General features: G+C 38.6%; 2 protein-coding genes and 1 long non-coding RNA gene across 5 annotated transcripts; 2 read left to right on the forward strand and 1 right to left on the reverse strand.

Moving 5' to 3' along the window:
- Positions 1-1,040: 1,040 nt before the first annotated feature.
- On the reverse strand, positions 1,041-8,078 carry LOC110375579 (alanine aminotransferase 1). Of its 3 annotated transcripts, XM_021333737.3 has the most exons (11): positions 7,244-8,078; positions 5,904-6,144; positions 5,687-5,776; positions 5,343-5,440; positions 5,015-5,205; positions 4,446-4,648; positions 3,957-4,085; positions 3,595-3,801; positions 3,377-3,520; positions 2,701-2,815; positions 1,041-2,349 (listed from the first exon to the last, which is right to left on the reverse strand). In XM_021333737.3, the coding sequence occupies exons 2-11, from the start codon at positions 6,141-6,143 to the stop codon at positions 2,201-2,203; spliced, it is 1,566 nt and encodes a 521-aa protein (XP_021189412.2). In that variant the 5' UTR covers position 6,144; positions 7,244-8,078; the 3' UTR covers positions 1,041-2,200. The 3 variants fall into 3 exon arrangements, with proteins under 3 accessions (XP_021189412.2, XP_021189411.2, XP_021189413.2); XM_021333736.3 differs by lacking the exons at positions 5,687-5,776; positions 7,244-8,078 and having other exon boundaries at positions 5,904-6,424; XM_021333738.3 differs by lacking the exons at positions 2,701-2,815; positions 7,244-8,078 and having other exon boundaries at positions 2,197-2,349; positions 5,904-6,424.
- A 735-nt stretch (positions 8,079-8,813) lies between these two features.
- LOC110375571 (alanine aminotransferase 1) lies at positions 8,814-26,362 on the forward strand. The gene is made up of 10 exons (XM_021333724.3): positions 8,814-9,666; positions 15,854-15,943; positions 16,658-16,752; positions 16,935-17,125; positions 22,840-23,042; positions 23,381-23,509; positions 24,220-24,426; positions 24,807-24,950; positions 25,098-25,212; positions 25,376-26,362. The coding sequence occupies exons 1-10, from the start codon at positions 9,421-9,423 to the stop codon at positions 25,522-25,524; spliced, it is 1,569 nt and encodes a 522-aa protein (XP_021189399.3). The 5' UTR covers positions 8,814-9,420; the 3' UTR covers positions 25,525-26,362.
- Positions 17,134-20,213, forward strand: LOC135117458 (uncharacterized). The gene is made up of 2 exons (XR_010276922.1): positions 17,134-19,836; positions 20,010-20,213. It is a non-coding gene; the product is annotated as an uncharacterized LOC135117458 (long non-coding RNA).
- Positions 26,363-26,885: the final 523 nt, after the last annotated feature.

The following is a 26,885-nucleotide window of genomic DNA, read 5'->3' on the forward strand; positions in this document are numbered from 1 at the left end:
TATATAGGTACATAAGAGGAGTACATATGAGAGTACATAAGAGAGTATATAAGAGGAGTACATAAGGGAGTTAATTAGAGGAGTACATAAGAGGTGTACATAAAAGAGCACATAAGAGAGTACATAAGAGAAGTAAATAAGAGAGCACATAAGTGAGTATATAAAAGAGTAAATAAGAGAAGTTCATAAGAGAGTCCGTAAGAGGAGTACATCAGAGTATACAAGAGAGGAGTACCTACATAAAAAAGTTCATCTGAGTACAAAGCTCAAGTATAATCAAATTAATGATTAAACGAACTTACCTATAAGTGAAGTTCTATCTTATCTTAAAAACCAGAAGCAGGTTCGTTTAACGGGGAAATAACAAGAAATATTTTTTTAACATGAAAATCAACTAAGATTGGTCAAAAGCGCGGCAAAATCGTATCCCGTCAAACTATAACATGTCCTGTCACAATGACGTTCGAAAAAAAGAATCCTCCAAGCAGAGTTGCACGGCTGAATGTTGGGGTGTCTATGGTCGCTCGTTTATGCTGCCTCTGTTACCACCGGCAGCTAATACTTAATAATACAAAGAGCTTTGTCCGAGGGATTAGCACCCGGTCCATTAGGCCCGCCTATCCCATGGTCATACAAATATCAACATTAGTAATAAGTGTATGCACACGCGACAGGGGTGATGCTCCGAACTAAATGACGAGTGCTGCGCTCGGGCAAGATAGGTAAGGATACCCACATAACAAAAAAACGACCTCAAAATCAGTGCGAATCAATGGTGCGAATATGCGACACAGTATGTGTCACTACATGTATACCTTATGCTAATCCCTCGGACAAAGCTCTTTGTATAATTACATAGGTTAGAGCTTCACTCACTTACCGGTAAGTTCGTATAATCATAAACAAAAAGTGGCCCCTCAATCCTGATGGAGATTTTGGAACTGTGACAACGGTATCATTAAAGTAAATGCTGAGTGTAAGTTAATTTTGAAGGGTCTATTCGAAATGTTTGTGAAGTCAGTCAAAATGAAAAACAATGGTAAGTTTATATAATATAATTCCCATATTTTCATTATAGATACGATGTAGGCAATACATTTATCATCTATTTCATTAAAGATATGTTTTCACGCCTGTTCCTAGCTATAATTCAGTATAAATAAATAAAAATTATAAAATTGATTTATCTTTGGGACAATCACTTTTGACAATTTATATTAAATAAGTCAGATCTGTTTACTTGTGGTCTACTAAACAGTCTAAAAGTATGTGGGCAGCAGGTACTCGCAGTGATGCCACACATTATCATAGAAGTGTGACGACCACTTATCTAGAGAAAAATATTGCATTGCCGCTAACAGGAAGAACCTCATGGCTAAGTCACTGCATGAAGCCGCATCCACGAAATAATGATTTAGTGCCGCAGCGTTCATCAGTCCGCGGTCATGTGGAGATACCTTCATGCCCACAACTTACAATAAATTGAAATAATTTAAAAAGTACGTTATATTTGACTCATGAAACAAGATATGGAATAGAAATCTTGTCACAGTTTGAAATAGCATAATTCTCAATTTTTGAGTGACATCTTAATTGCTGGGGCAATACTAACGGGAAATGCCATTCATTATCGCGATAAAGGACATTGGCCATAGGTGAAGCCACATCTTAACGGGATAATTTCACAATGGCATTATAATAATGCCTGGCGTTAGACGATAGCTCAAGTGATGGTACACCAGAGTTTAACTCAAGAATTGATGCGATGAAGTGGTCAGTGTGCATCGAGAGCGCAACGGGAGATGCTATTGACAGCGGGAAATTCACATAAATAGTTATTTTTTCTTAGTTAACCCTCGATATTCGCATAATATATTTTACCGTGAATTCGTTTATCAGGAAATCGGGAATCAATAATTGTCAACCCTGATACTAAACCTAAACGTCATAACGTACTTTTTAGATTATTTCAATTAGGTATCTAGTTGACTTTTTTATGTTTTAACAAATTTATAGTAAAAGTTGGTGTGGTATTCCGTTGACCAGGCTCACTAAGGGGTAATATGTAAAATATAACCTGGTTGGTGCGGTCAGATAGACAAATACGTATAAAACTCACGACCTGTTAAAATACCTACCTACGTGTTTCTGGTTACGTTCATCTATACAAATATTCTCATCAGGAGAACAAGATAATCGTTTACGCGTATTCCTTGGTGAACTTCTGGTGGAAGGCCTGGAAGATGACGAGCATCTCCTTCAGCAGCTTCGGCTGCGGCAGGATGGTGGTGCGGAAGTGGTATGTGCCGGGACTCTGTCCGAAGCCAGACCCGGGGATTATGCAGATACCTGTAGAAAATTCTAGATGACAGGGCTTGTGGTTAAAGCACCCCAATGAGTGCGAGTTCAATTCCATGTCAAGCAGCCGCAGGTAGAAAAATAACTTGAATAAGTTATAAGTACTTTCTAAGCCTATCTTGAACATCAATGACTCAATGACTTAGGTGAAGGAAAACATCATCAAAAAGCCTGGGCTTAGAAAGTCTGAAATCACCCCTCCGACTTGAGCAAAAGTGATGATAACGTAAGAATAAAAACGCATGCACGTCATGCTGACTTGGAATGTAGTGGTGTAGGTGTATAGTGGCAGTTTTTGTAGAGCAGCACTGAGTGCGATAGTAATGAGTATTAGTTAGTGACCGGTATCCTCGAGCAGGCGCTTGGCGTAGAAGCCGTCGGCGGGCACGCCGGCCTTCTTCGCCTCCTCCACGGCGCGCTTGGGCAGCTGGATGCGCGGGAACGCGTACATCGCGCCCTGCACCACGTCACACGCTCACTGTGCCTTCTTTCTCAAGTCAAATTGAGTACGTAAAGGTATAAATAACTCTATACATAAAATAGCTACCCCAAGTAAATCAGGACCGATGATGCGTTAAAGGTAAATGAGGGGTTTGACTGCCTCGTTGGTCTATGTAGCTGTCGCAAGCGCGGCTGCTGAGCACGAGGTCCCAGGTTCAATTCCCGGGTTGAGCCAAAATAGCTTTGTGAGTTTTAGAGACTTTCACAAAAAAGCCTGGAAGTTAGTGATTGATTCACCCGTGCAAAGGAGAGCACGTAAATATCGGTCCTGAAACTGATTTCTCTCTGGTCGTGTATGTTTACTATCAAATCGGGCTATGAGAGTGAAGGAATAGTGAGTGTACCTGTGTCTACTATGTCCTGCGCAGTTGGCTAAACTCCTTTATAAGAGAACAGCCACCATGGCCGATAATCGGCTAAGAGGACATCAAATGAGGGGTAATTAATGAGAACTTCAATAAAGCTTTTTGGTTGCGTGTACCGTCTCGTCGTGATGTCACGTGACTGATACACTGACCTGTACAACGTTACACTTGAAGCCTTCCATCTTGTTGAAGGTTTCGACGATCATCTTAGCTCTCTTGGCGAGCGAGTCCAGCGTGTTGGACTTCTCGCACTCAAACTGCTCGTAGGAAGGGTCACCCGGAGCCGGCGTCCGCGCCTGTCATTTCATGTAACATGTCACAAGCGTTTCACATATTTGGAACGCTAGGTGGCTTTGGTAGTAGTTCTTACGATGCAATCGACGACAATCTGTCCAATCGTGCTTGGGCAGAGCATGGCGGAGATGGCCTTGTAGAGGTTGGCCTGCACGTCGGGGTCGAGGTTGCAGAGCTCCATCCAGCCGCCGCGCAGCCCGCACTCGCCCATGTAGCCCTTGCTGATGGACATGAACGACGCCAGCTCCACCGTGTTGTACGGGGCACCCATCTCCGTCATCACCTGGGAATATAATGCGTTTAATATTGTTTTACCTAGAATACTGAAATCGGATTATAAATATATTTATTTTCCAGGTAGGTGAAGTCAAAAAGAAAAAATAAATATGAACTCAAATCAGGTCAGTTCTCATTATAATTTAATTATAATTTGTTTACCTTCTTGAAAGAATAGAACTTGCTGCCCTTGGCGTATACGTTGTCCTGGTACACTTCATCTGCGAATATCATCAAAGAATTCTCTTTGGCAAACTTTATGATTTTTTCTATGTTTTCTCGTTTCAACACCTGTTGAAAAAAAAGGTATAAATGAGAAAGACATGTTCAGCAAAAGACCAAATAAAGTTATGATATAATCTGTTGGTCTCCTTTGACGAGAGACACAAATTGGCATTCGCCTGGCAGTTACTGCAAGGAGCTCGTGGCCAAGTAAAAGCTGCACGGATCGAAGGTCAAGTTACTCTTGATGTGGTTGTTTTGCGGGTTACTTTTATAGGTTTATGGGGCCGAGATTACTTTACAGAGTTTACATGAGGCGACCGATAGGCAGCTGCCTCAGTAGCCTCATGGTAATAAATTCCATCTGGTTGACAGACAGCGGACATCAACGTAGCTGGAAAATAGGAAATAATGATGGCGAACAATGACCTGCCCAGTGGGGTTCCCGGGGTTGATGGCGACGAGGGCTCGTACTGCATACTTGTCGCTAGCATCGCACATAGCCCGCTCCAGCTCCGCCACATCTAGTACCCAGCCATTGTTCTCATCCAGGTAGTAGCCCACCTGTCCCAGTCCGTACTCCGCCAATGTTGCCGAGTACAGCGGGTACTGAGGGATCGGGATCAGCACTCCTAGAATACATCGCACGTCTTGAGCTATTCTTGCAAACCTGAACTTACTGTACTTATTGTCCACCTAATGTAATGTCAGTCATGCTACCTCTTACAACGTTTATTGTTATTTATCTTGGTTTGGATGTGTAAACCTTTTTCTACATACAGCTATAAGCTTTCTTAAAAATTGCCTTTTTTTGCCACACTGTGTCTTTTTTTGTATAGGTACTCTGTGTTCTTTTTCAATGATTATAATATATATATGTGTGGCTAAATAAATGGTTTGAATGGTATTATATGTAGATACAAAGCCATAGGTAAATATGAGCAAGAAAGAAAGCAAAAGCACTATGTTGGCTAAACAATAATAGTCAATACACTGACCGGTGTCCTTGCCGTCGACTTTGTTGCAGAACAGTTCGAGGCAGTGCTTGATGCCGCTGGATGCGCCGGCGCACAGGACGACGTTCTCCCATTTAGCGGGGTGACCGTCTCGACACTCGATGTACTCCGCCACGTGGTTTCGAATCATGTCCATGCCGTACGATGATGAGTATGCGCCCACTGACTTTTGACTGGAAAATCATGACAAGTAGCTCTACGTCGGCTTGATAGCGTTACAGATTAATCCTCTAGTCCTTTCTAAGGAATCTATCAACGTAGGCATAAAAACTGAGTGTTTTTCAATGAATTATACTTGTAATCAACTTACCCAGCACATGCTTTCAGTATCGACTGAGCTCTTTCTTTAACATCGTCTGGAAAGTCTGCAGTTTTTATCAGGTCAGGGTAAACCGCACAAGCAATGACCTGCGCAAAATATGCACCTTATCATTATTGTTATTGTCCTTATTTAAAATATCATGAAGTACATTGCTGCTTAAATAAATTATAATTATCGGTTACATAAAGCGCACGGTTCCTTTGTCGCGCTTTGTATAAGCATTCATAATAGAATGCCAGTTCATGTTGACCTACAACTAACCCTTTAATCAACGCTAAACTTCGCCTATGATAAAATGCGTACTTTGTCTTTCAATCTAGCATATATAATACCTGTCTGATGAAGGTGATGGGTATCTGCTGCATAGCGTGCGCATCTCCCAGATTTGCATTTATCACAGTCTTGAATGGCTTCTTCGCTCCCTATTTAAAAACGCAAAATCTAAGTCTAGCAACACAAAGTTTAACTTAACGAAATATTCACAACTGAATGGTACCTAAAATACATGAGGATATGCCTAATGATATTCTTAATAAGTATGTAACTAACCTTTTCAAGTTCCTTTTTAATGACTGCAGCTCGTGCTACAAGAGGTCCACGCACTGCATACTGCAGCTTTATAATCTTGGGATTTAGGTTTTCCATAGTGAGGGTCTTCTCGTTTGAGCAGCACATGGTCCTGATAGGGGTGTGTCGCGCTTGTGACTGCACCGCCAGGGTCTCCCCGAGCTCCGCCGTGGCGCCGGAGACCACGCGCCCGGCGCGGCTCATCAATTTTATTTGTGACATGCTAAGTAAATCAACTTAACTAATCAAATACCCTCGCGTCACCTTACTCCTCCACCAAAAAATGAACCTCGAGCTGCTTATATATCCAGCCAACACTTTAATTTTAAAGTTTTTTTCTAATCTACTATGTTTAAATATGCGCAATATATAAAAGAAAAATCTGAATAAAAGAAAACTCTAAATAAAATAAATATAAATATATATAAACATGAAACGAACGGGTGTAGATCAACCGACTTACAAAATCATGTATTTATTTTGTTTATTTTTTGACAAAAGAATTATGAATCTCTTGACAGTGACGTCCGAGATATTCTGCTAATATAAAGAAGTATTTATATTAAATAGATATATGAATTAAGAAAAGTCTATAGGTACTACATAATAATAATCGTCTTTCGCGGGCTAATACAGGAACTTGCGTAAGAAATCACACGAAAACATATTCCCGTTTTTGTGTGATGTGAGTCCCCAGTACAAGGAACAAACATTTTTTGCCACATAAGTAGGTACCTACTTTGTGTGCCTTTTTGCGATAAGACAAACTTTTCTAAAAAGCGAAAAGTTTGGCGCTGCTGCGTTTTTGAATGCTTCATTCGTGGAATTGCGATGGATGGATTGCGGAGCCAAGCGACAGCTTATCATCGACTGATCCGCACGGCTGTGACTTTAGCCACTAGCTCTTCAAGTGAAGAAAAATTCTCAGGGCGACATTAACAAGCTCAAAGTACAGCGACATCTGTTTTTAAACATAGGTATCGTTCAAAAGTTTGATTGCGGGGATTATTTCCAAAAATGATTATAGGCAACACTTATCCTACAAATCACCCCGCACTTTACGTAAAAATAAAACATTTTATCGGCGTTAGAGTCATGTCAAAAGTTATATTTTGTTCCAGACTGAGGTTACGCCTCATATCGAATGTTAACGGGCTGAATGCAGCAATTGGCTTGTCTCAAACAATTTTTTGGCCGGATCTATACAGTTTTTGACGACGAAAAAAATATATATTAATCTTGAACATATTTATGAGAACTCTGTTAATTTCAAAATAAGTTTTCGAAAAGTTATCTCAATAAAAAAAAATTAGAAAACTTACCTCTAAAATGATCTTCCAACAATAGTTATTTGTTATACAAGAGTGCAAAGTTGCTTTTTAACCGCGTGCTCAATTTTGATGACCGAGCAAGCGAAGGATTCTAAAATGTAATTTCAAATTTAATTCAGTAATTAGAATCCTGAGCGATAGCGAGGGAATCAAAAGAGCACAAGGTGAAAAATCTTTGCACTCGATTGCAACACGTAACTTTTCATCCCACCTCATCGAGGAAATTACTAAATGCAAAAAAACAAAATGGCGCGCATATGAGTATCGAGTTAAAAAGAAGTGCCTATTAAAGTTCATTTATTTGATAACTCAGTTTAAAAATGAAACGAGGTTAAAAATCTATGTAAAAACAATAATAAAAATTACTTAATTAATTGAATAATAATTTTAAGCAGTATTTTATTTGTTTAATATGTATTTGTTTGAAAAGTCTTATCAAGATTGTCACAAATGGAGTATTGCATGATGTTCTAAATTCAAATCACTTTGCCGCTCTAAAGGATAAAAACGGCTTTTGCGCCTGAGCGATCTGAATATCAAAGGGTAAAACTACTCTTTCCGAGATGGTGGGATGATAAAATATGTATCTGTACCTATTATTTATTATATCAACGTACATTGATAAAATTTGTAACATTAAAGAGCGACCCCCACTCTTCCACCGAGAGCTCAATATCCGTGCCGATAACTATAATTTTGATTTTTGATTACTCAACTCATTTTAAAGCTATTAATAAATATGTATGTTACGAACGTTACGAACGTCGCATCAACAGACTTCTCTCTCTTTCTTTCTCGTACGTATTTATGTATGCGAGAGAAAGAGAGTGTTTTGGATACATTCAGCCTCTTAACTTAGGTAAAACATTTTTTTTTGTAATTTTGCACATGCGTATTATTACACAAATTAGTTTATCTTCTTCTTCTTCTTCTTTCGAGTCGATGACATGTCATATGAGACTACACTATGTCAGCCCAATATTCCGCCACAGCGAGAGCACGGCCGGATGCGCTCATTAAGTCCTCCCGCGAGCAGGTTTCAGGGCACAGTGGACATGCGATTAGGTGGGACATCGTCTGCACGGCAGCCCCGCACTCGCACTCAAGGTCCGCCCCGCCCGCGAAACCCCACCTGGATCGGTTATCTTTGCTCCGGCCTACCCGTGTTCGGAGTCTGTTTAGAGACTGCCAGGCTCTTCTCGGGAGTTTTTTCTTCTAAGAAACGCCTATAACTTCTTTTCTCAGTTTATCATATTTTTATTCCCTATTTTCCATTTTTTTTATTGTTGATGACAAGTACGTTTCGTTATACGACCTCAAAATTATAATAATTATGACGTTAGATATGACGCTCCGTTCCATTCAGTAACGTATCAAGATCAGCGCCATCTAGGCAACTGCTAGGAAACGATGAAAAAGAAAATTTGGAAAATCTCTTATTCCCCCAGTGAAAGTTGTATTATGTGGTGGTTGGTGGAATATTATTTTATTTGAAGTTTGCTTCGGGCAAAAAGAGGTGGAATGGGAGGGAAACGAAATACTTGAGTTGGCAACACTCAGCACTTGCGACTACGACCGACTAGCGAAATTTCTTTATTTACATAGCCGATATATTTAGTTTTTACATGATTCAAATTCTTTACGTAACCTCTGTTATCTAATACTTTTACTTTATTTTGAGCGGTAGTATGGCTCCGCACACTGGTTCTTTATTGTGAAATTAAAGTAATTAAATTCGGAACTATTTATCTCTTCAAGTAATTGTTGTGTTAGTTATCTCTGATAGATAAAACTGATTTGATAACCTATCGTCACACCAGGGGTCACCAATTTAAGTTTATCGTCTGTAACATAAGCATGTATAACAGTTATATTATAGCCTATTAATTTAATACGACACAATCAGTATCGGGTTCGCCTTTCAGTGGAACTCACATCTTTGTTTATAAATTGCCGTGCCGAGTGCTATCGATTCATTGGACCATTCGCGTGAAGGACCTCGCGACCGGTTTGTGTTGTGCATCTCGTGTGTAATATTGTGCTCAATAATTATATATCAAGACTTACATAATTTTCTACATTTTAATCAGTGTATTTTGCGAGATTTGTTGCGCTGCGCAACAACGGTGACGTTTATATAGTAGTTCAATTGATTACCGACCTCGACCATGTCTCAAATAAAGTTGATAAGCCGCGCTAGTCGCGTTTTGTCCGGCGCAGCAGTGCGGTCGGAGCTCAGCGAGGCAGTCTCTGTTCAGTCGCAACCACGACACACCACTATCCGAACCATGGCTAGCACACAGAACAAAACCCTCACATTAGAAACACTAAATCCCAACATCAAGAAATTGGAATATGCCGTGCGCGGACCTCTCGTCGCTCGAGCCGGTGAAATCGAAAAGGAGCTAGAAAAGGTATGTAATCCTATATTATTTAGTAAAATCCTACTATTTATAAGGATATTGGCAACAAAAACAAGTTTGATTAAATCACAGCCCACTAGTCAGCTGCTTTGACAGGTACAACAAAGTTATTGATTTTAGTATTCATGAGTGAAAGTTGTGTCATAATTTAAAATTGACATGTTCATGATTTTGATGAAGTAACACAAGGCCAGTGAGCAAGAGTAGATTGGTTAAAGTTGCAATACATGGGTATAATAATAATGGGTATGAATATACTCAAGGTATATTATGGGTAAACATTCCCAAATGATGATATTGGTGTTAGCTTGTATACTTACTCTACCATATAGAACACCAGACAATGCACACTGAGCTCTGTGAACACATGTTAACTCTATATCATAGTGTTACAAGGACCTATAGTATGACAACTGTGGAAGGGTTTAATTTTCATTTACAATGTCTATATAATAACTTAAATTGTGATATAATTTGCGAGTCAAGACTATTCTATTCCAATGTCAAGTAAAGGCTTGGAAATAAGTGTGCACACACTGGCATATTTGAAACATTACACAAAAGCAATGTTCATATTTTAAATGTGGACTGTGCAGTACCACTGAATAGCTTAAGTCATCAATTGAATTTAGTTATCCTGTTGTGGTCGCCACTAAATAGTTATTTCACTTCGGCACAATGTTTTCCAAGCATTTTATGAGAAACATTATGTTTATCCAAGAATTCTTATATTTGAAATATAGTTTTAGGAACCTGTGACTGTAATAAGATGTTTTCATTCATAGCTCTAAGCAACTTACTCTACAATAGATTCTAAATCTTCAATTGTATGTGCTTATTTATGTTTGTAATACTCAAGAGTCTTCAAGGTCAGGTTAGAGTAAATATATGATTTTATCTTTATAATGTTCAAATTGCTTTACAACTTTAAATTATAATTTGACAAACCTTGTATTACATGTCCGTTTAGTTTATTCATATTTTTATTATTACCGCGGTCTTACCTTAAATAATGGCTCAAAAATATTTCTACTTGTCATCAAGCAGTGGGACATGTGTTACCTTGGATGACAATCTTTAAGACTCAGCTTTTTGATGGGTTCAAAGTATAGACATTAACCAATTACACATTCTCACCTGCCGCACTAGTCAATTATTTTGGTAATAAAATCCGCATACAGCAGACATGAGATCACTCTATTCTTTATCAAATTATATTGAACACACAGCCCAGTATATGTACTTTACTACTATGAAACATTGCCCAAAAGGTCCAAACAAGTTCTAAACATTTGCCGTCTTACAACAAAAACTTTTAAACGTCAGTTTATGCCTTGTCTAAAAAAATGACAAATTATGACGTTGACATATGGTTCATTTTGCAGCCAAAATTTTATTAGACAAGTGTAAAACAGGGTTTAAAGTTTTTGTAGTAAGGCCCTTTGAATTTAAAGGTCCCTTCCTTGGTTAAGAGCCCTTCCTTGATTCACTAAATTACAATGAAAAGTGACATTAATTAATTTACATCAAATATTACTAGACCCAATCAACGGAAACATGTGCAATAACTGGCCTGTTCAAATAGCCGTACCTTATCGACAAGCAATAGATTATGATTACCTACACTAAATGAGATGATAAGCTAATGCAATCACTTACATAATGTTTATGAAAGTGAACTGATAGCACTTTGATATTGATGTGATATGAGAACATTCGCTGTCAATGCTTTCATATCTATTATAATGAGGCGGCTTTCATGTGTGATCCGGTTCCATCAATTGTCTGAGAGAGATAGCAATGTTTCATTGTTGTTAAATAAATTGTGCCATTAGAATTACAAAAAAAACTCACTTCCTAATTACTAGGTTGATTAGTATACAGACAATTAATTTCTTATAGCAACAAATGACCTAGTAGATGTCCACTATAAATTAATTGCAGTACAGTGACTGGAGTAACGGAACACATTAGTCACAATCACAACCGGCGTGCACTACGCAAATCGGTAGTTTGAAATTTGGCCAAAACTACAAATATTATATCTTTATGTACCTACTACAATACAATTACTTGTAATATTTCAAATATCTGTAAAACGCAGTCAGCTACAGTTGCCTTAACAACAACTTGTTACCAAAAAAATTTTACATTTTCAAAATCAGTCTTTATTATTTGTAAAACAAAAGTAACAAAAAATTTTGTTTATAATTTTCAATCAACAGTCAGTGTACAAATTCGGCCGTTTATTGCATGTAGGTATATGGGTCGTTCCACAATGCGGCTATTTAATAATTCACAGTAATATCGATTGCACACCATTCGATAGGGTTTCAGCAACTTGACTTACGGCACGGTCAGTGATTTTAAAAGCAAAGAAATATAACTTATGGTTTAATTATTTGGTTAACGCAATTGAACAAATAGTTATTTATGAACATTAAGACATGAGTATCACCATTATCATCAGTTGTTCATACTTATTAGACAAAACATATACAGTCACATGCAATCGTTATCATTACCTATGCTGCTAGACCATAACAGTAGTAAGTAACTGTACATTGTCTAATTATTGTCCCCGTTTTGTAAACGTCAATTAACTAGGGTCATTTCGCCTGTTGGCGACCATTTAGTGCAGTTGGCAAGTTTGACGGCGATAATAAAAATGCTCCAGCACTCATTTCCATGTCAAATTTGTGTAATGTATTCCTTATATACTCTATTTTAAGATTAACTTTCAGTTGTATTAGAAATATCTTACGTTTTCTATTTAAATCGATAAACCTCAGAATTAGGCGTTTTACCCAGTTTGCGTCCACAAAATCCAATTCGCGTCCACCCATGGTCCAGTTCGCGTCCAGCGGCTTTGAAAAGGAATATAGGGGTGAAATTGTTAAGAATTAATAAAGAAAGATTGTATTTGAACAATTTCTTTATTTAACAATAAACTTAATTATTAAAAATCAACATTATCATCATTTAAAATTCACTTTAAAAAATAAAAATAATTCTTCTCAACATTGGTTTAAGTAACTTAAAATTAGGCAATTAATTTTGCAACTTGAAGAATAAACAGTAATCAGTTCTGTTAATTTTACTCTAAAATCACAGGGAATGCTTAAGATACGCCTTGATTATACTAAGTTTTTGGCCATATTTTTTTTTTATTAGCCTATGCTGTCCCACTGCTGGGCAAAGGCCTCCCCCATAGCCTTCCATTTTTCTCTGTCCATCGCTATTTGTGGCCAGTCCGAGAGGAAGCTGTCCAAGTCATCTCTCCAGCGTTTTCTTAGTCTCCCTCTCGGTCACCTTCCATCCTCAGGGATCCAGTGTGTGGTGATGTTGGCCCACTTGTCCGGGTGCATTCGACTTCAACTTTGCAGACTTATTGCCCACATCGACTATGCCCGGATCTTGGACCGGATAATGGTGTTGCGTATCCGGTCACTAAGCCGTATGCTGAGCAGGCTACGCTCCATGCTCCTTTGGCATACTTTTAGCCTGGACTTTTGAGATTCGGTCAAAGACCAAGTCTGAGCGCCGTAGGTTAGGATGGGCAGAATACACATGTCGACTAGTTTCCGCTTCAGACATAAAGGGAGTTCTCCCTTCATGGACCAGTAGCTCTTCCAGGCGTTTTCGATCCGTAGATCGATTTCCTTTCATATTAAATTAACAAAACAATTTAATAATTTTGTGTAAACATACAACTAAAAGAATTGTTGAGTCAATAAATTATCAGACAAGGTAGCATATTCTTTGCATATTTTTTATCGATTTATTCTTCTCTCGAATAACATTTAACGCTTTATTTAAATCTTCTTCTGTGTATGTTGTCTTTTCCTTCTTTTTTCCTGTATCGGTAGAACTTATCTTAAATGAAATTACTTATATCAGTTGATAATTTAATTATAACCACGTATATATCTTAATAAAAAAATGTACTGTTTAATATATTAATATTAAACAGTATGTTTTAATTATTTTTTATAAGCAAGTATTTAACGAAAACAGTGGACGCAATTTGGTTTATTATTATAGAGGATAGTTTTAGTTCGCGTCCATTGTGGACGCAAAGTGGAAGTTTCGTAAAATTCGATGTAGTAATTCGCGTCCACCTTATTTTACTCTGTGCGTGCCTCTTATACATTAACGTATTAGCGGTAATGACTTTTCGTTTGATTAGTGTGTTAATTGACTTGTTTTCGAGGATTTTTAAAAGGAGATCGGCAAAATGGACGCGAACTGGGTTATGGACGCGAACAGGCGAAATGACCCTATGTTGACTGTACGGGTTGTTTTTGTTCCCACCTGTCTGCGGTTACGCGGTTTTGCAAACATTGTCGTGTGAAAAGTTGCGGTCTGTTGATTGGCGCACAGGTATGAGGTAACGAATGTAAGACACGCGTGTTGCCGTCACACGTGACACTGACACGGGGATACCTTTCCGTTAACCGAGAGTTGTACCGCCAAGGTCGTTCAAGGGCGCGGTCGCGGTACTGCCTCGCGGTTGGCGGTGAAGCCTGTATTTCCTGTGCGAGTTCTACAATATTGAGATTATTTTTCATCTATGCCTTTGAGAAATGAATCCTCATCGCTAGCAACTGATAATGCCGTTAAAGAAAATGGAAAGATGGGAGATTTGGAACACTCCACAGATACTGCAGAAACATACCTAGTTGATGTATGCATTGTGAATTCCAATCGCAGTGTCGCGAATATTAGGATGGGTGAGCACACTAGCTCAGTGCCGGAAGTTCGTTGTTAACTATCATGCATGTGGTGTTGGTGACTGTCCTTAAAATAGGTCAGATGCGCAGGAGTCGCCACAACTACGTATTTGCAGAGTGTTGTACGACGGATTCCATTCTCGATTCTAGTAGTAGTCGTGAACCTATCTTTTTCAATCATCACAACTTACTAAATAGAGTCTCTCTACTGAACTGTTTTGGATAATTAGGTTTTCCTAAACATCGAATTCATTGTCGGACATGTTTATTAGGCGGCATTCATAGAGTAAGTACAAAGTGCGCACAAATAATGATAAGAAGAATATCATGTTTTGTTGAAATATCTTACAATAAGTAGACGATACATCTTGCATCATACACCGATAATAGAAACAAGTTTTAACCACAACCGCGATGCATAATCATAACATTTGTCTGCCTGGCAATTTATAAACCATCAGTTGGAGCACGTGTCCTTTGCTAAATATAAGAAAGACAAAGTAGTAAACAATGATTGTGGCACTCAAGGTTCGCGATAGATAGCCATTGCCATCGTAATGATTAATTGTAAGTAGGCAGTGCAAAGTGCAACGCTCAATGAGACGAAAGCGAACTCTGCACGGACTCAGACAAAGACGGTGATGTTCAATCAATTATGCCACAAAAGGTCTAACATATAAAGTTACATAAGACTTATCTTCTAAACTGGGTATCGATCTGTCTGGCCCTTGTTGGCAGACCTCGGCATTAAAAAATCCGTTATCACCTTTTTTTTGTGGGATCACACGTAACTGACGCGATATTATTCATTGTCAACAAATACTTTGTTGATAAACTTCTGCGATAGTTTCTTGAGAGCCTTGTAATGACTGAGTATTTTCCAAAATAACTGCCGAGACCACCGAGACTAAATAACATTTTCTTCTAGTGTAGAAATCCTATGAAGATAGCTATGATAAGTTAGGACTAGTTGGCATAATTTTCAACACTGCAAATGACTTGTCCAACGTAGTACGTCTGATGCTGTTAATCATTGTTCGTAGCCTCGTCATGTTCCAAAGTAATGATACTGGCTAATCTAAATAACATTCAAGTCGTAAAGTATTTTATTTGGTGCAATAGAGTGAAGAGACGCTCAAGTAGGTGATAATCCAATCTTATGGTATTTACATTTGCTAAGGAAGTTTATAACCGCACCACGCTGTGTCGTGGTTTAGGCCAAAATTGTACTAACGAGTAGCTGATATTTTGTATCTCTCTGTTTTTAGTATCTAACTCGCCGAGATACATTTCCAATAGCGTCACAAACTCCAAGCTTATGAACTTACGTACCTACATAGAATTTATGACAACAGCGCCCACTGTCGTCAACTTCATCTGAATATTGGCGGAAAGTTTCGATAGCTTGGCTGTGGTACATATTAATTGGTGTGGTTTGTCTCCAGGGCGCACAGAAACCGTTCAAGCGCGTCATCAAGGCTAACATCGGAGATGCGCACGCTATGGGGCAGCAGCCCATCACCTTCATCAGACAGGTAAGAGGAAGTAGTAGCTTTTAACTTACGCGATATTCTTCCCAGCTTTTAATTTTGCAAAAACATGCTTAAAGTCAAATGCCGCATGCCGTGATAATGGACAGTCTAATGAAGAAAATGTTCGCTAATTGATGACAGATAATGAGCGCAACGAGATTACGAGATCTATTGATAAGAGATGTAATCGCCGATAAAGTTTTCCATTGTTTGCAACTGTCACTGATTTGTCAGGCAGGGGAATGTTTGGTAATGATAACAGCACTAATATCGCACACAATCGTTTTTTTTTCAAAAGGTTTTTGCAATTGGGGTCGTTTCTAGACAATAGATCTGTTTTGCATAAACAGAGGCCTTTTGAAGTTGAAGACCGCAATTATGATTGTTTATTGTAAGCCTCGTGTCGCAGCGATAACGACAGGCAATTAGCTTCTTATCGATAGTTAGTGTTCAGTGACCAGGTTCTGTCATCAGTTTCTAGTGTCTGCAGAATAGTAAATAAAGCTATACTTGTGTTCTTACTTTCATTGATAAGTGCGGCATCTATCAGCTAATTGTTTGCCGATTATACTATCATGCTATTGAGGGGAGTAAGTTAGGTTTTCTAATTAAACCTGAGTTGCTTGAAGTTATTAGTAATTTACTTTGCCAGTTCACATTGGTATAATTTCAGTATTTTTTTTATCGAGATAGCTGACGTTAGTATGATATTCCCAGGTGTTGGCTTGCGTGGTACAACCCGAGCTGATCAAGACGGATCAGTTCCCCGCCGACGTGAAGCAGAGGGCGCAGACCATCCTAGATGCTTGCGGGTGAGTTATTAACCACAAAATAGTACCTATATTGCTAACATGGCGACACAGAGAGGACATTGAGATAATCAGCGGTTACAGATATTTTACTCACACGGCTAGTGTCCTTTCTGCTGCTCTGTTAGGCATCACAACGTTCTTATAATTATTCATGAAGCTAACGAGGCAACGGCATATTCCAGCGGTAGCTCCGTGGGGTCGTACACGATGTCGCACGGCATCGAGCTGATCCGGCGCCACGTGGCGGAGTACATCGAGCGGCGCGACGGCCACGCGGCGCGCTGGCAGGACATCGTGCTCACCGGCGGCGCCTCCAACGGCATCAAGAACTGCCTGCAGCTGCTCTGCAACCAGGTCGGCGGGAAGGACTCCGGTATGAACACATATAATGTGTTTGGCCCTTTCTTAACTATGCTGGAGTCGTCTTCCAGTCGGATATAACCGGATGCTGCTGAAAATTAGTGTTTTATATGGAGTGAGCCTATCTTTTTCTTCCTCCTGCCCTATTACTGACGTCTTAAATCCAGTTACCGGGCCAACCCGATACCCCTTGGTAAAATTGGTTGTCAGACTTTCTTGCTTTAGACAAGATGGTCACTCATCCACGGAACGACAGCGCCAAGCCTTGCTTTTAACCTTTCAATCGATTCGCGCCACCATTATATTATATTTCCGCAAAAGCTTTTTCAGGTCAGCTCATTACGTCGTGTAGTTTGATATTTAATGCATAGTATATTATTTAATAGGTACCTAGAAGGTACCTAGTTCTTGAAAGTGTGAGTTGAGAGTTTGCAGTCAGGTGAAATGAGGGTTTTTGAAATTTTTTCTGCCACCGGGTGGCGCCACGTATGCGTCTGGTCCAAACAGCTGTCAAATAGTATGGAATTGTAGGTGCCGAACTTATTGTTTATTGAAATTCTGTTATATTGGAAGTGTTATTGATTTTATTATGGACTACGGTCAGAATAAGGTTTCCGAACTAAAAATTGAGCTAAGAGAGAAGGTGCAAAAGTCACTGGTACTAAGGAAAAGCTTGTTGAAAAATTTGTTAACACAATATGATTTAGTTTTTTTTATTTACTCAACCGCAATAGTAAAACAATAATGCAGTGCTTTAATTATAAAATAAAAAAAACACTAAAATCGTTCACTATTCATAGTAAAGATAAGCACTTTGACAGTTATTGGACCTGACGACTCGGTGCTGCCATCTCGTGGATTGCCATTTTAGAAAACCCTCATTGGTGCAATGCGTCAAGTGTGCCACGTTATTCTTGAAGCTTGAGCTTTCTGGCTCAAGGCTAAAGCTCAATGTATACCTGTACCTGAAACGTAGGTCATATACTGTTATCATATTTTTATATCAAGACTATACATATTTCGGGTACTGCATTTCTATGCATTAATTTTCCACTATTATAGTGCAGTAACGTAATGACGTCAAGGTACTGTAAATAAACAGTTAGAGTAGGTTTGTTTACGGTTCCGATGCACTAGCGTACTATTTGTGTAGTTACGTGAACTCACCAGAGGCACTACCATGGTTTATTTACACTGCGCTGATGCAATCGGCTAACCTTACAGATATTGAGTGATATAGCGGTTTGATGTCAGAGATCATAAAAAAACGGATGTCAAATGTACACCAGTGAAATAATTGCAATCCTATCATTAAATAATCTTTTTTCACTATCAAAATTTATCAGAAAGCAATATTTGTTTATAGCATTTATAAATAAGGAAAATGATAACTGATCTAAATGAATTCCGTGCGTGGTGCGTACTAATGTCGTCTACAAGTAATTCATACGCGAAACTCCAGCCATGCTAGCACAAACTAGTTTGTGATAACGAGATCGGTAACATTCATGTATATATATGTATGTAAATTACCGTTCCCCAATTCGTGGAAATACTGAAGAAACTTGATTTTTATGTTATGATAACAAAATAACATTAATTATTTCATTAAAATAAGAGTAAATCTATGTGTATATACATATATATATATGTAACCCGGTTTCCGTTGTCACGAGTCACGACATACTTAACATGAAAACGGCTTGACCGATTTGGCTGAAAATTAGAGAGGAAGTAACTTAGACCCGGGAGAAGGTTTTAGGATAGTTTTTGTCACCATCCGTCTACGTGACGCGGGTAAAACCGCGGGCGAAAGCTAGTAATATATAATTGTTTTAAGTAAGAAGAACGAAACACAACTTCATCTTCAAAGTCATGGTAATTTGCAAAGAGTCGTAGATACTCTTGACTTGACTCGTGACAATAGACAATAAAATTGCAACGTCATTTCTAGACCAAAATTGTGTTAACTGCCTTAGTTACGTCACATGGCACTGAGTCTGAGTGCCGTACCGTACCATTAACTTTAACACACCGACTAGGTATTTGTTGTACCTACCTACATGCAACTGGAACGGTTTGCTAATAACTCTCAAGGTCTAAATAATTACTCATATTCATTACCTCTGCTGTGCAATGTCTCCATGCATAATAATGCCAGAGAACTGCTTTAGTATTTGCCCTTTTGTATGTGAGCAGTAGGTACTAATAAAGAGTTTCAACGTCGGGTCCAGAATGTACCCTTGTGGTACACTAGCCCTCTTATTATAAAACGCGGTATCAAATAAGTATCGGCTTTTGTACTACCTTTAATCCACCTTTAAGTACGACCTTGAAAAAACGTTATTACAAAACGCAGTTTATCGCAAGTCCTATTACTATCTGTAGTACAAAAGATAAACCATCGAGCCCCCTAGTTTAACTGCAGTACTTAGTCGACAAACGTCAAATTCCGACATTATTTACTTTTGAGGTTATTTGTTTTGTGATGAAAAAAACGAAAGTGGATATAAATATGTGTGATTTGGAATACTTGGATGTGTTAGAATACTATTGAGAGTGTCCGGGGACCCAACAGAATGCGTCATCGACAAAATCTCTTCAAATTACCTGACGACAATTTTCGATATAAATATCGATTTACGTTTTTCGAAATAATAGTCAATTGAATGCATGATGATAATCCAGGATGATTCTATGATGCTCAACTGGGCTCGCCATAAAGTAAGTAGCATAAACAGTGCAAGTAGGTTGCCAAAACATCCTAATTAATTGTATAAGAGTTAAAGTTTTTATTATGGATGTTTGTTTATGTTCCACGCATAAACTACCACATAGATTTTGATGAAACTCCGAAAATATATCAGATTATCATACAGTCTACTGTTTATTTACAGATTCAAGACTATTTTGGCGTTTTGCACGCCGTATCTCTGAGAGTAATATGCAATGTTTGTAAAAGACTGGAAGCTTGCTAAAATGTACAAAAATGCGTAGATGAGAAAGGGAACAAGATTGTGTGATGAAGAACAGTGTCCAACATGTATCAGTGCATTTGACTGTATAAATAGACATCGGAATAAAATATAATTTTCTACTTTTATGTTGTTTCAAATGTTTCATTTTCTTTTGGTAAGTAATTTAATGCACACGATATTCTGTGTGTAAGTTATTGTGCACTTAATTTTGAAGAGGTTCTAATTAGATGCACAACGTCTTATTTAATCATTTAAATCGGGATGAAAATAATCCAAATTATTTCTAACCTAAAAACAAATCATAACTCGGATACGCGCGCTGACGTTCCGTTATACGCGCAAACTCGATAGTTGTTTAAAAGAGAATAATTGGATCATGTATATCGTTAAAAGATACTAGAAATATAAAATTACCTTTAAATAATAAAAAATAATATTTTCAACTGCAGAGATATATTTTTTATTATCATAGTTATTTATTTTTAAACGGTTTTATTTAGCTTACCCTGTTTGTTTTATTCTTTCTTGGGTCAAATTTAGTAATTCAAATTTAAGTACCTTACTGTTGTCAGATTGATCTGAAATTTGGTACACACCTTTGATTCCGATGACAATATAATATACTAATATCAATAACATTGTAAATCCAAGATGGCCGCCGGTACAAAATGGCGGATTACTGATTTTTTGCACAACCCCCTCAATATGGGTATCAAATGAAAGGGCTACTCAAGTAGAATACTGTCAGCAACCCCAGCGGGGCCCAACAGGGCTAAGACCTGCCAGGCCTACGACGAAATACAACTGTTTTTAGTCAGTAAGAGTTTCGCACTCCCTCACCGCTGCTGACCCATAAATAGAATGAGGAATATTCGGTAGGCATTTTCATTAAATACTAAAAACTAGAAAATAAAAAATCGGTAAAAAAACTTTTAAGTTAAACGGTTTTATCTTATGTGCACTGAAAACTAGAAAATAAAAAAAAACTGTTACTTACCTATAAACCTACATAGGTGGTCCCGGTCATATTAGACTAAAATAAAAACGTGGGGGCCCTCTGAAATCCTACCTATGGCAAAGCATATCTTTATACTTTGGTAGATCGTGAGCTCGGCGTTCGCTGGTGAAGCCGCTACGGCTGATTATTGATTGTCAAAATCTCCAGTTACGATTATAGTAAGTAGAAATCCACACCTATTATACCTCTAGAAGAAAGTATTACAGCAATAGTTAGGTAATGGGCCCCACGTTTTTATTTTAGTCTAATATGACCGGGACCACCTATGTAGGTTTATAGGTAAGTAACAGTTTTTTTTTATTCATCAAAATAGACTTAACAAAATAATGTAAAAAGGAACGGCGCATAGAATTCGGAACGATTAAACGAATGATTTAAATATTTGTTGCTTATAATCTGTGGATATTATTTGAACCATAGACAAATCGAAGTACTAAACAGTCTTCTCTTAGTCTACGTTTTGTAATAAGGATGTAAAGACTATCGTAAGTACCGTAACAAACCAAGACGTCTTCAGTCTGGTTTAAACCACTACTCGCGGCAGTTTTTATAATAAGAGGGTAGGAAATTCATAAGGTGCCATTGATTTAATTTATTTACTTATAGTTATTAATATTTGGTCTTGAATTATTGCTCACGTAAGTAAACAAGATTCTTTTGATGTTCGTGTAGCGGAATATCGGTAATGCAGTGTTCACACACATTCTGCAATCACTAGTAACCGCACGCGACCTTGAAGACACGTCACTGTTCTGCATTATCATCTGATATTACACCTACATTGTGCTATTACTACAGACTGATAAGTAGATTGTTTGATAACCACGGTACAATGCAGACAACGCATTGTACGTTGACTTCATTATGAGTGAGGCTCCCGATTTGCCTCTCATTGTGTTTACGCATCTGGTTTTACGAGTATACAGAAATAACGTTCGTTACGTTAAAATATCGATAGTTTATGGAAGTCCATATTATAATTTTGTTGTTTTTTACAAAATTTAGGCGGGTATGTAATAAGCAGTTCTTCAGTGAGGTATTTACACGGGTGTTACTATTTTCTAAATATACGATACGATTCTTAGTAAACCGTTGAAAATCTAAATGCGGACGATACAGTACACTAATGGCCAATGGCCTAGCTAGCACGATCAATTGTTTAGCGGTCATTCGAGAACTACATATAGGCATCGCGGCGCCTAGCACTTGTTTATGATACACTACATCTGCTTACATACATGCCGGCTCCCTAAGGCTCTAGACAGACGGACTGCATTTCAACTGCAATCTAACTGCAAATTGCAGTTCAAGGGTAGTTTGAATGCAGTTGATACGATTGCAATAGACCTGCAAATCGTAAGTGCAGTCCTATTGCAGTTGAAATGCAGTTCGTCTGTTTAGAGCCTAAGTACATGCTTTTGGAACTCAAACTCAAAAAGGTTTATTAAAATTAGGCTATTAATCAGCAATTTTCGAAGGTCCAAAACATAAGACAGCCCTCCAAATGCCCACCCTTCAGAGGACTTCTTTTGAGGCCTGCGAAAATTTTAAATCGTCATTTATTGTTTCTGTAATTTAAGTAATTTTACACACTATGGGGTCCTTCTTTTTGCATAAGCCTAGGGCTCCCAAAAGGCATAGCAGTCAGTCGGGACACCTATGTTGTTGGTGGTAATCAGCTGGATCTGTTTAGACTGGGAGCGGCCGTGACGTATTAACGTGTGTTCGCAGGCGTGCTGATCCCGATCCCGCAGTACCCGCTGTACTCGGCGTCGCTGGCGGAGTACGGGCTGGCGCAGGTGGGCTACTACCTCAACGAGGACGCCAACTGGGCGCTCGACGTGGCCGAGCTCGAGCGCGCCTACAGCGAGGGGAGTCGCGACCACGCCGTGCGGGCCATCGTCGTCATCAACCCCGGGAACCCCACTGGACAGGTGACTTACACAATTTCAACGTCCTAACTGAATACAATTCTTTACTTAGCTTACTAAGCTGACAAAACAATTTACGGTATATTTTCTTTACAAAGAAGAATGGACAAATATTTCTTATCCCAAAAGCGACCTTTTACAGACAACTTGAGACGAATTGAGTAGAAAATTAACTAATCCACGGATTCAAAAACTCTTCATGCCACTTGAATGACAGACTAGACTATGCTTTGAAATTTTAGGCTCCGGTGTAAATATAATGTACCTATCTTGATATTCAGTAGCCAGTTAGTCATGAAGTTGCATTGAGTATAGTAACAATATTGCTATGTATCGCTTAGGTGTTGACCCGCGCGAACATCGAGGGCATCATCAAGTTCGCGCACAAGCACAGCCTGTTCGTGTTCGCGGACGAGGTCTACCAGGACAACGTCTACGACAAGGACAGCAAGTTCTTCTCATTCAAGAAGGTAACACACACACTCACTTCTAGATGTTTCCACTGTATCACTAAAACTCAGAAACCATTAAAATGGCTTTGACTGAAACCTTTTGATAACATGATTTTTTTATTTGCAAATACTGATGAAAATCCTCGATAATCTCCTCATTCAGTCACGCGATATTCACATCAAGATTATCGTAAATAATGCTTCTGCTTCAAACAAGCGTTTTGATTTACACTTCTTCTTATGATACTCAATTGTAGTTTGTTTTAAATATGTGTGCATTATGGGTGATAATGGATATTCCAAAGTAACAGAAACAAACCGATTATTTTTTTGTATTTCATTTTCAGATGTAATCTGTTCGTTAATGACATTATGTTCAAACCGTAGATTATTGAGATAAAATCTGGAATTAAAACTACTATACAATGTATTTGTTTCTTGCGGTTTGGACCGCTTCTGATACCGGATTAAAAGTAGCATTAACCTCTTCTAATAACGTTTTAAGCTGTGACGTAAACTGCCGTTTATTTGCAGACAACATTTTTCAAAGCCATACATTTGCCATTTATATATTAATGGAATCAGTTTTTAATTTACTAGCATAATAAAGCGACGCATGGATACAGGATGTAATCCTACTCTATATACACTTATTTTTTAAAATAAATGTTTTTATCAGATTTCGATGTAGAATACCTAAAACAATATTAAACGCACGATATTCCCAGGTGATGACGGAGATGGGTGCCCCGTACAACACGGTGGAGCTGGCGTCGTTCATGTCCATCAGCAAGGGCTACATGGGCGAGTGCGGGCTGCGCGGCGGCTGGATGGAGCTCTGCAACCTCGACCCCGACGTGCAGGCCAACCTCTACAAGGCCATCTCCGCCATGCTCTGCCCCACCACGCTCGGCCAGACTGCCGTGGATTGCGTCGTTAGTACACTCATTTGTTTTTGAAAACTTTTGTACAATGAAGGATTTTCTTTTTCACTCTTTTTCTGAATGATGACTAAATAGCGCTGACCGATATTATTATCTTATCAACCTCACATAATGTTCATGTAGTTAGTAATTATAATGCCATCTAGAACATTATTAGGAACAATTTTTTTAATTCTCAAAAATTAAATCTCCTAGTGTACTCACTTGTGACTTTCTGAGATTGCTTTTATTTATTAAAGTTATAAAACTACTGAAAAGTACGTCATGTCAAGTACTAATACGTCATGTTTTCCTTAGGATATATGATCTTTAACATAGTGAAAGGATTTTCATGGACACTACCTAATTATAATTGCAATGCTTCTGTTCAGGCTCGTCCGCCCGTGGCCGGCGAGCCGTCGTACGAGCTGTGGCTGAAGGAGAAGACAGCCGTGCTGCAGTCGCTGGACAAGCGAGCCAAGATGATCGTCGACACCTTCAACAGCATGGAGGGCTTCTCCTGTAATGTTGTACAGGTCAGTTGCACAGTCGTACAGAAGTTTGCACTCACTTTTGAAACTTTTACGCTCTTCTTATTCGCTTGTATGGGAATGTCATTATTGGTTTTGATTCCATTCCCAACAGTATGATTGAGTTTAATCATATAACATTATATATGTCAGGGTGCAATGTACGCGTTCCCGAGCATCCACCTGCCGCCCAAGGCCATCGAGGCGGCCAAGGCGGCCAACCAGCTGCCCGACGTCTTCTACGCCTTCAAACTGCTGGAGGAGACAGGTACACTCATCCATTTACTATACATATTCTAATACTCTTTATAACCGACTTCCAAATATGGAGAAGTCTTCATTTGTTTGCACTTGTGCACCATTTTACTGTCCTATTTATTTTACTCATACATCCATCTTCTAGTTCTACAATGTATAACATATGTGTGCAGGTATCTGCGTGGTCCCGGGGTCCGGGTTCGGGCAGCGTCCCGGCACGTACCACTTCCGCACCACCATCCTGCCGCAGCCGCAGCTGCTGCAGGAGATGCTGGACATCTTCCAGGCCTTCCACCAGAAGTTCACCAAGGAGTACGCGTAACTGCGCCGAGCAGCATCACGCCGCGGTCGGCATCACTCTGCAGTGATAGTCACCGCACTCAATGTATTACCTATTGTGATTCGTTTGTAGCTGCGATGTAGGGAAATCATTTTATACTTAAGGTTAGCTTCCAATCAATGGACTGCAGCTAAGTACCATTGCAACATGAGACGAATGCCATTCAATCGTTTTAACTGGCTTTGTATGGAAAACATTTATAGCTAAGCCGTCAATAGGTTCTGTATTAAATATTTTATGCTTTTATAGTTCGGCCGCTCAGAGAATGCGTTTCTGACACATCGCGATTGAACTGACGAGGTAACTTTGTAATGGCGTTGCAGTACGATAAAAATATTTTTGCTGGTTGTTTATCGTTTTAACAATTGTTGAGCATTAAAACAACATTATTATATCAATAATAATCAATGAATGTTGTAATTTTGTGCCAAATTGAGTGTCAAATAACTTGGTAAACAATATTTTTCTAAATCTATACTGCGCTATTACAAGGTTATGTCAGCGCTTTATATTTGTAGTGCTGTGCTAAAAATAACAGGCAAGTATCGTAATCTGTTCTGGTTGATGGTTCTTATACAGTTATACTTATAATATAAAATAATACGTTTTGTTTTTCTTTTTAAGAATTTGAAAATAATGGACTATAGGATAACTTTTATGAAATATAAAAATAAAACCATGATCAAACTGAACGCGCGAAAGCAAGTAGCATTTTTATATTTAGGTTGAAAATGGTAACCCCAAATGGCATCATGGGCCGTCATTTTGTGACGCTGAATAGTCATTTGTTGTCGTTTCGTGCGCTAAGACTAAGTGCCCTGCCTCATTAGGACGCCAATGGCGACGTCGCCGGCTACGTATCCAAGCAGTTAGTATTGAAATGTATGGAGCCTAACTCACTTGGCGACGGTTTGGTAACGTCGCCAAATTGGAGATTTACGATTTTATTATATGAATATTACCTTTTTTTGGTTTCCACTTAAATAACTAAAATATAAATTTTAAATGATTCCGCCAATTTAAAACGAAAATAATCTTAAAATAATGCGGCGGTTTATTTTGGGGGAACGGTAACGAACTCAGTGTTATGTTGTGCCCATCACTAGTCCTGACTAACTGATAGGTGTCAGGAACGCATTCTCTGAACGGCCGAACTATAATGCTCGATATCTCGTATATTTATCATCTGATAATTTGGTTTATTATAGTAAGTAATAGCGATTTAACTAAATGCCGTGACTGTAATGTAGTGCAGCTATTACCTTATCGTAATGTAAGGATTATATTTGTCTCGCTTGTATAAACGGAATATTTATGTACTATCATAATTATCTGATCAAGTG

The sequence above is a fragment of the Helicoverpa armigera genome, chromosome 11 (assembly GCF_030705265.1).
Source record: "Helicoverpa armigera isolate CAAS_96S chromosome 11, ASM3070526v1, whole genome shotgun sequence".
NCBI classification, from domain to species: domain Eukaryota; kingdom Metazoa; phylum Arthropoda; class Insecta; order Lepidoptera; family Noctuidae; genus Helicoverpa; species Helicoverpa armigera.

Excerpts from the sequence above, each read along its gene's own strand:
- LOC110375571 (XM_021333724.3), top strand. The coding sequence starts at position 9,421 with ATGTCTCAAATAAAGTTGATAAGCCGCGCTAGTCGCGTTTTGTCCGGC. Across the intron at positions 15,944-16,657 it reads CCATCACCTTCATCAGACAG|GTGTTGGCTTGCGTGGTACA; the intron begins GTAAGAGGAAGT and ends TGATATTCCCAG. Across the intron at positions 23,510-24,219 it reads AGTTCTTCTCATTCAAGAAG|GTGATGACGGAGATGGGTGC; the intron begins GTAACACACACA and ends CGATATTCCCAG.
- LOC110375579 (XM_021333737.3), bottom strand. The coding sequence starts at position 6,143 with ATGTCACAAATAAAATTGATGAGCCGCGCCGGGCGCGTGGTCTCCGGC. Across the intron at positions 5,206-5,342 it reads ATACTGAAAGCATGTGCTGG|TCAAAAGTCAGTGGGCGCAT; the intron begins GTAAGTTGATTA and ends ATGATTTTCCAG. Across the intron at positions 2,350-2,700 it reads GCGCCTGCTCGAGGATACCG|GTATCTGCATAATCCCCGGG; the intron begins GTCACTAACTAA and ends AATTTTCTACAG.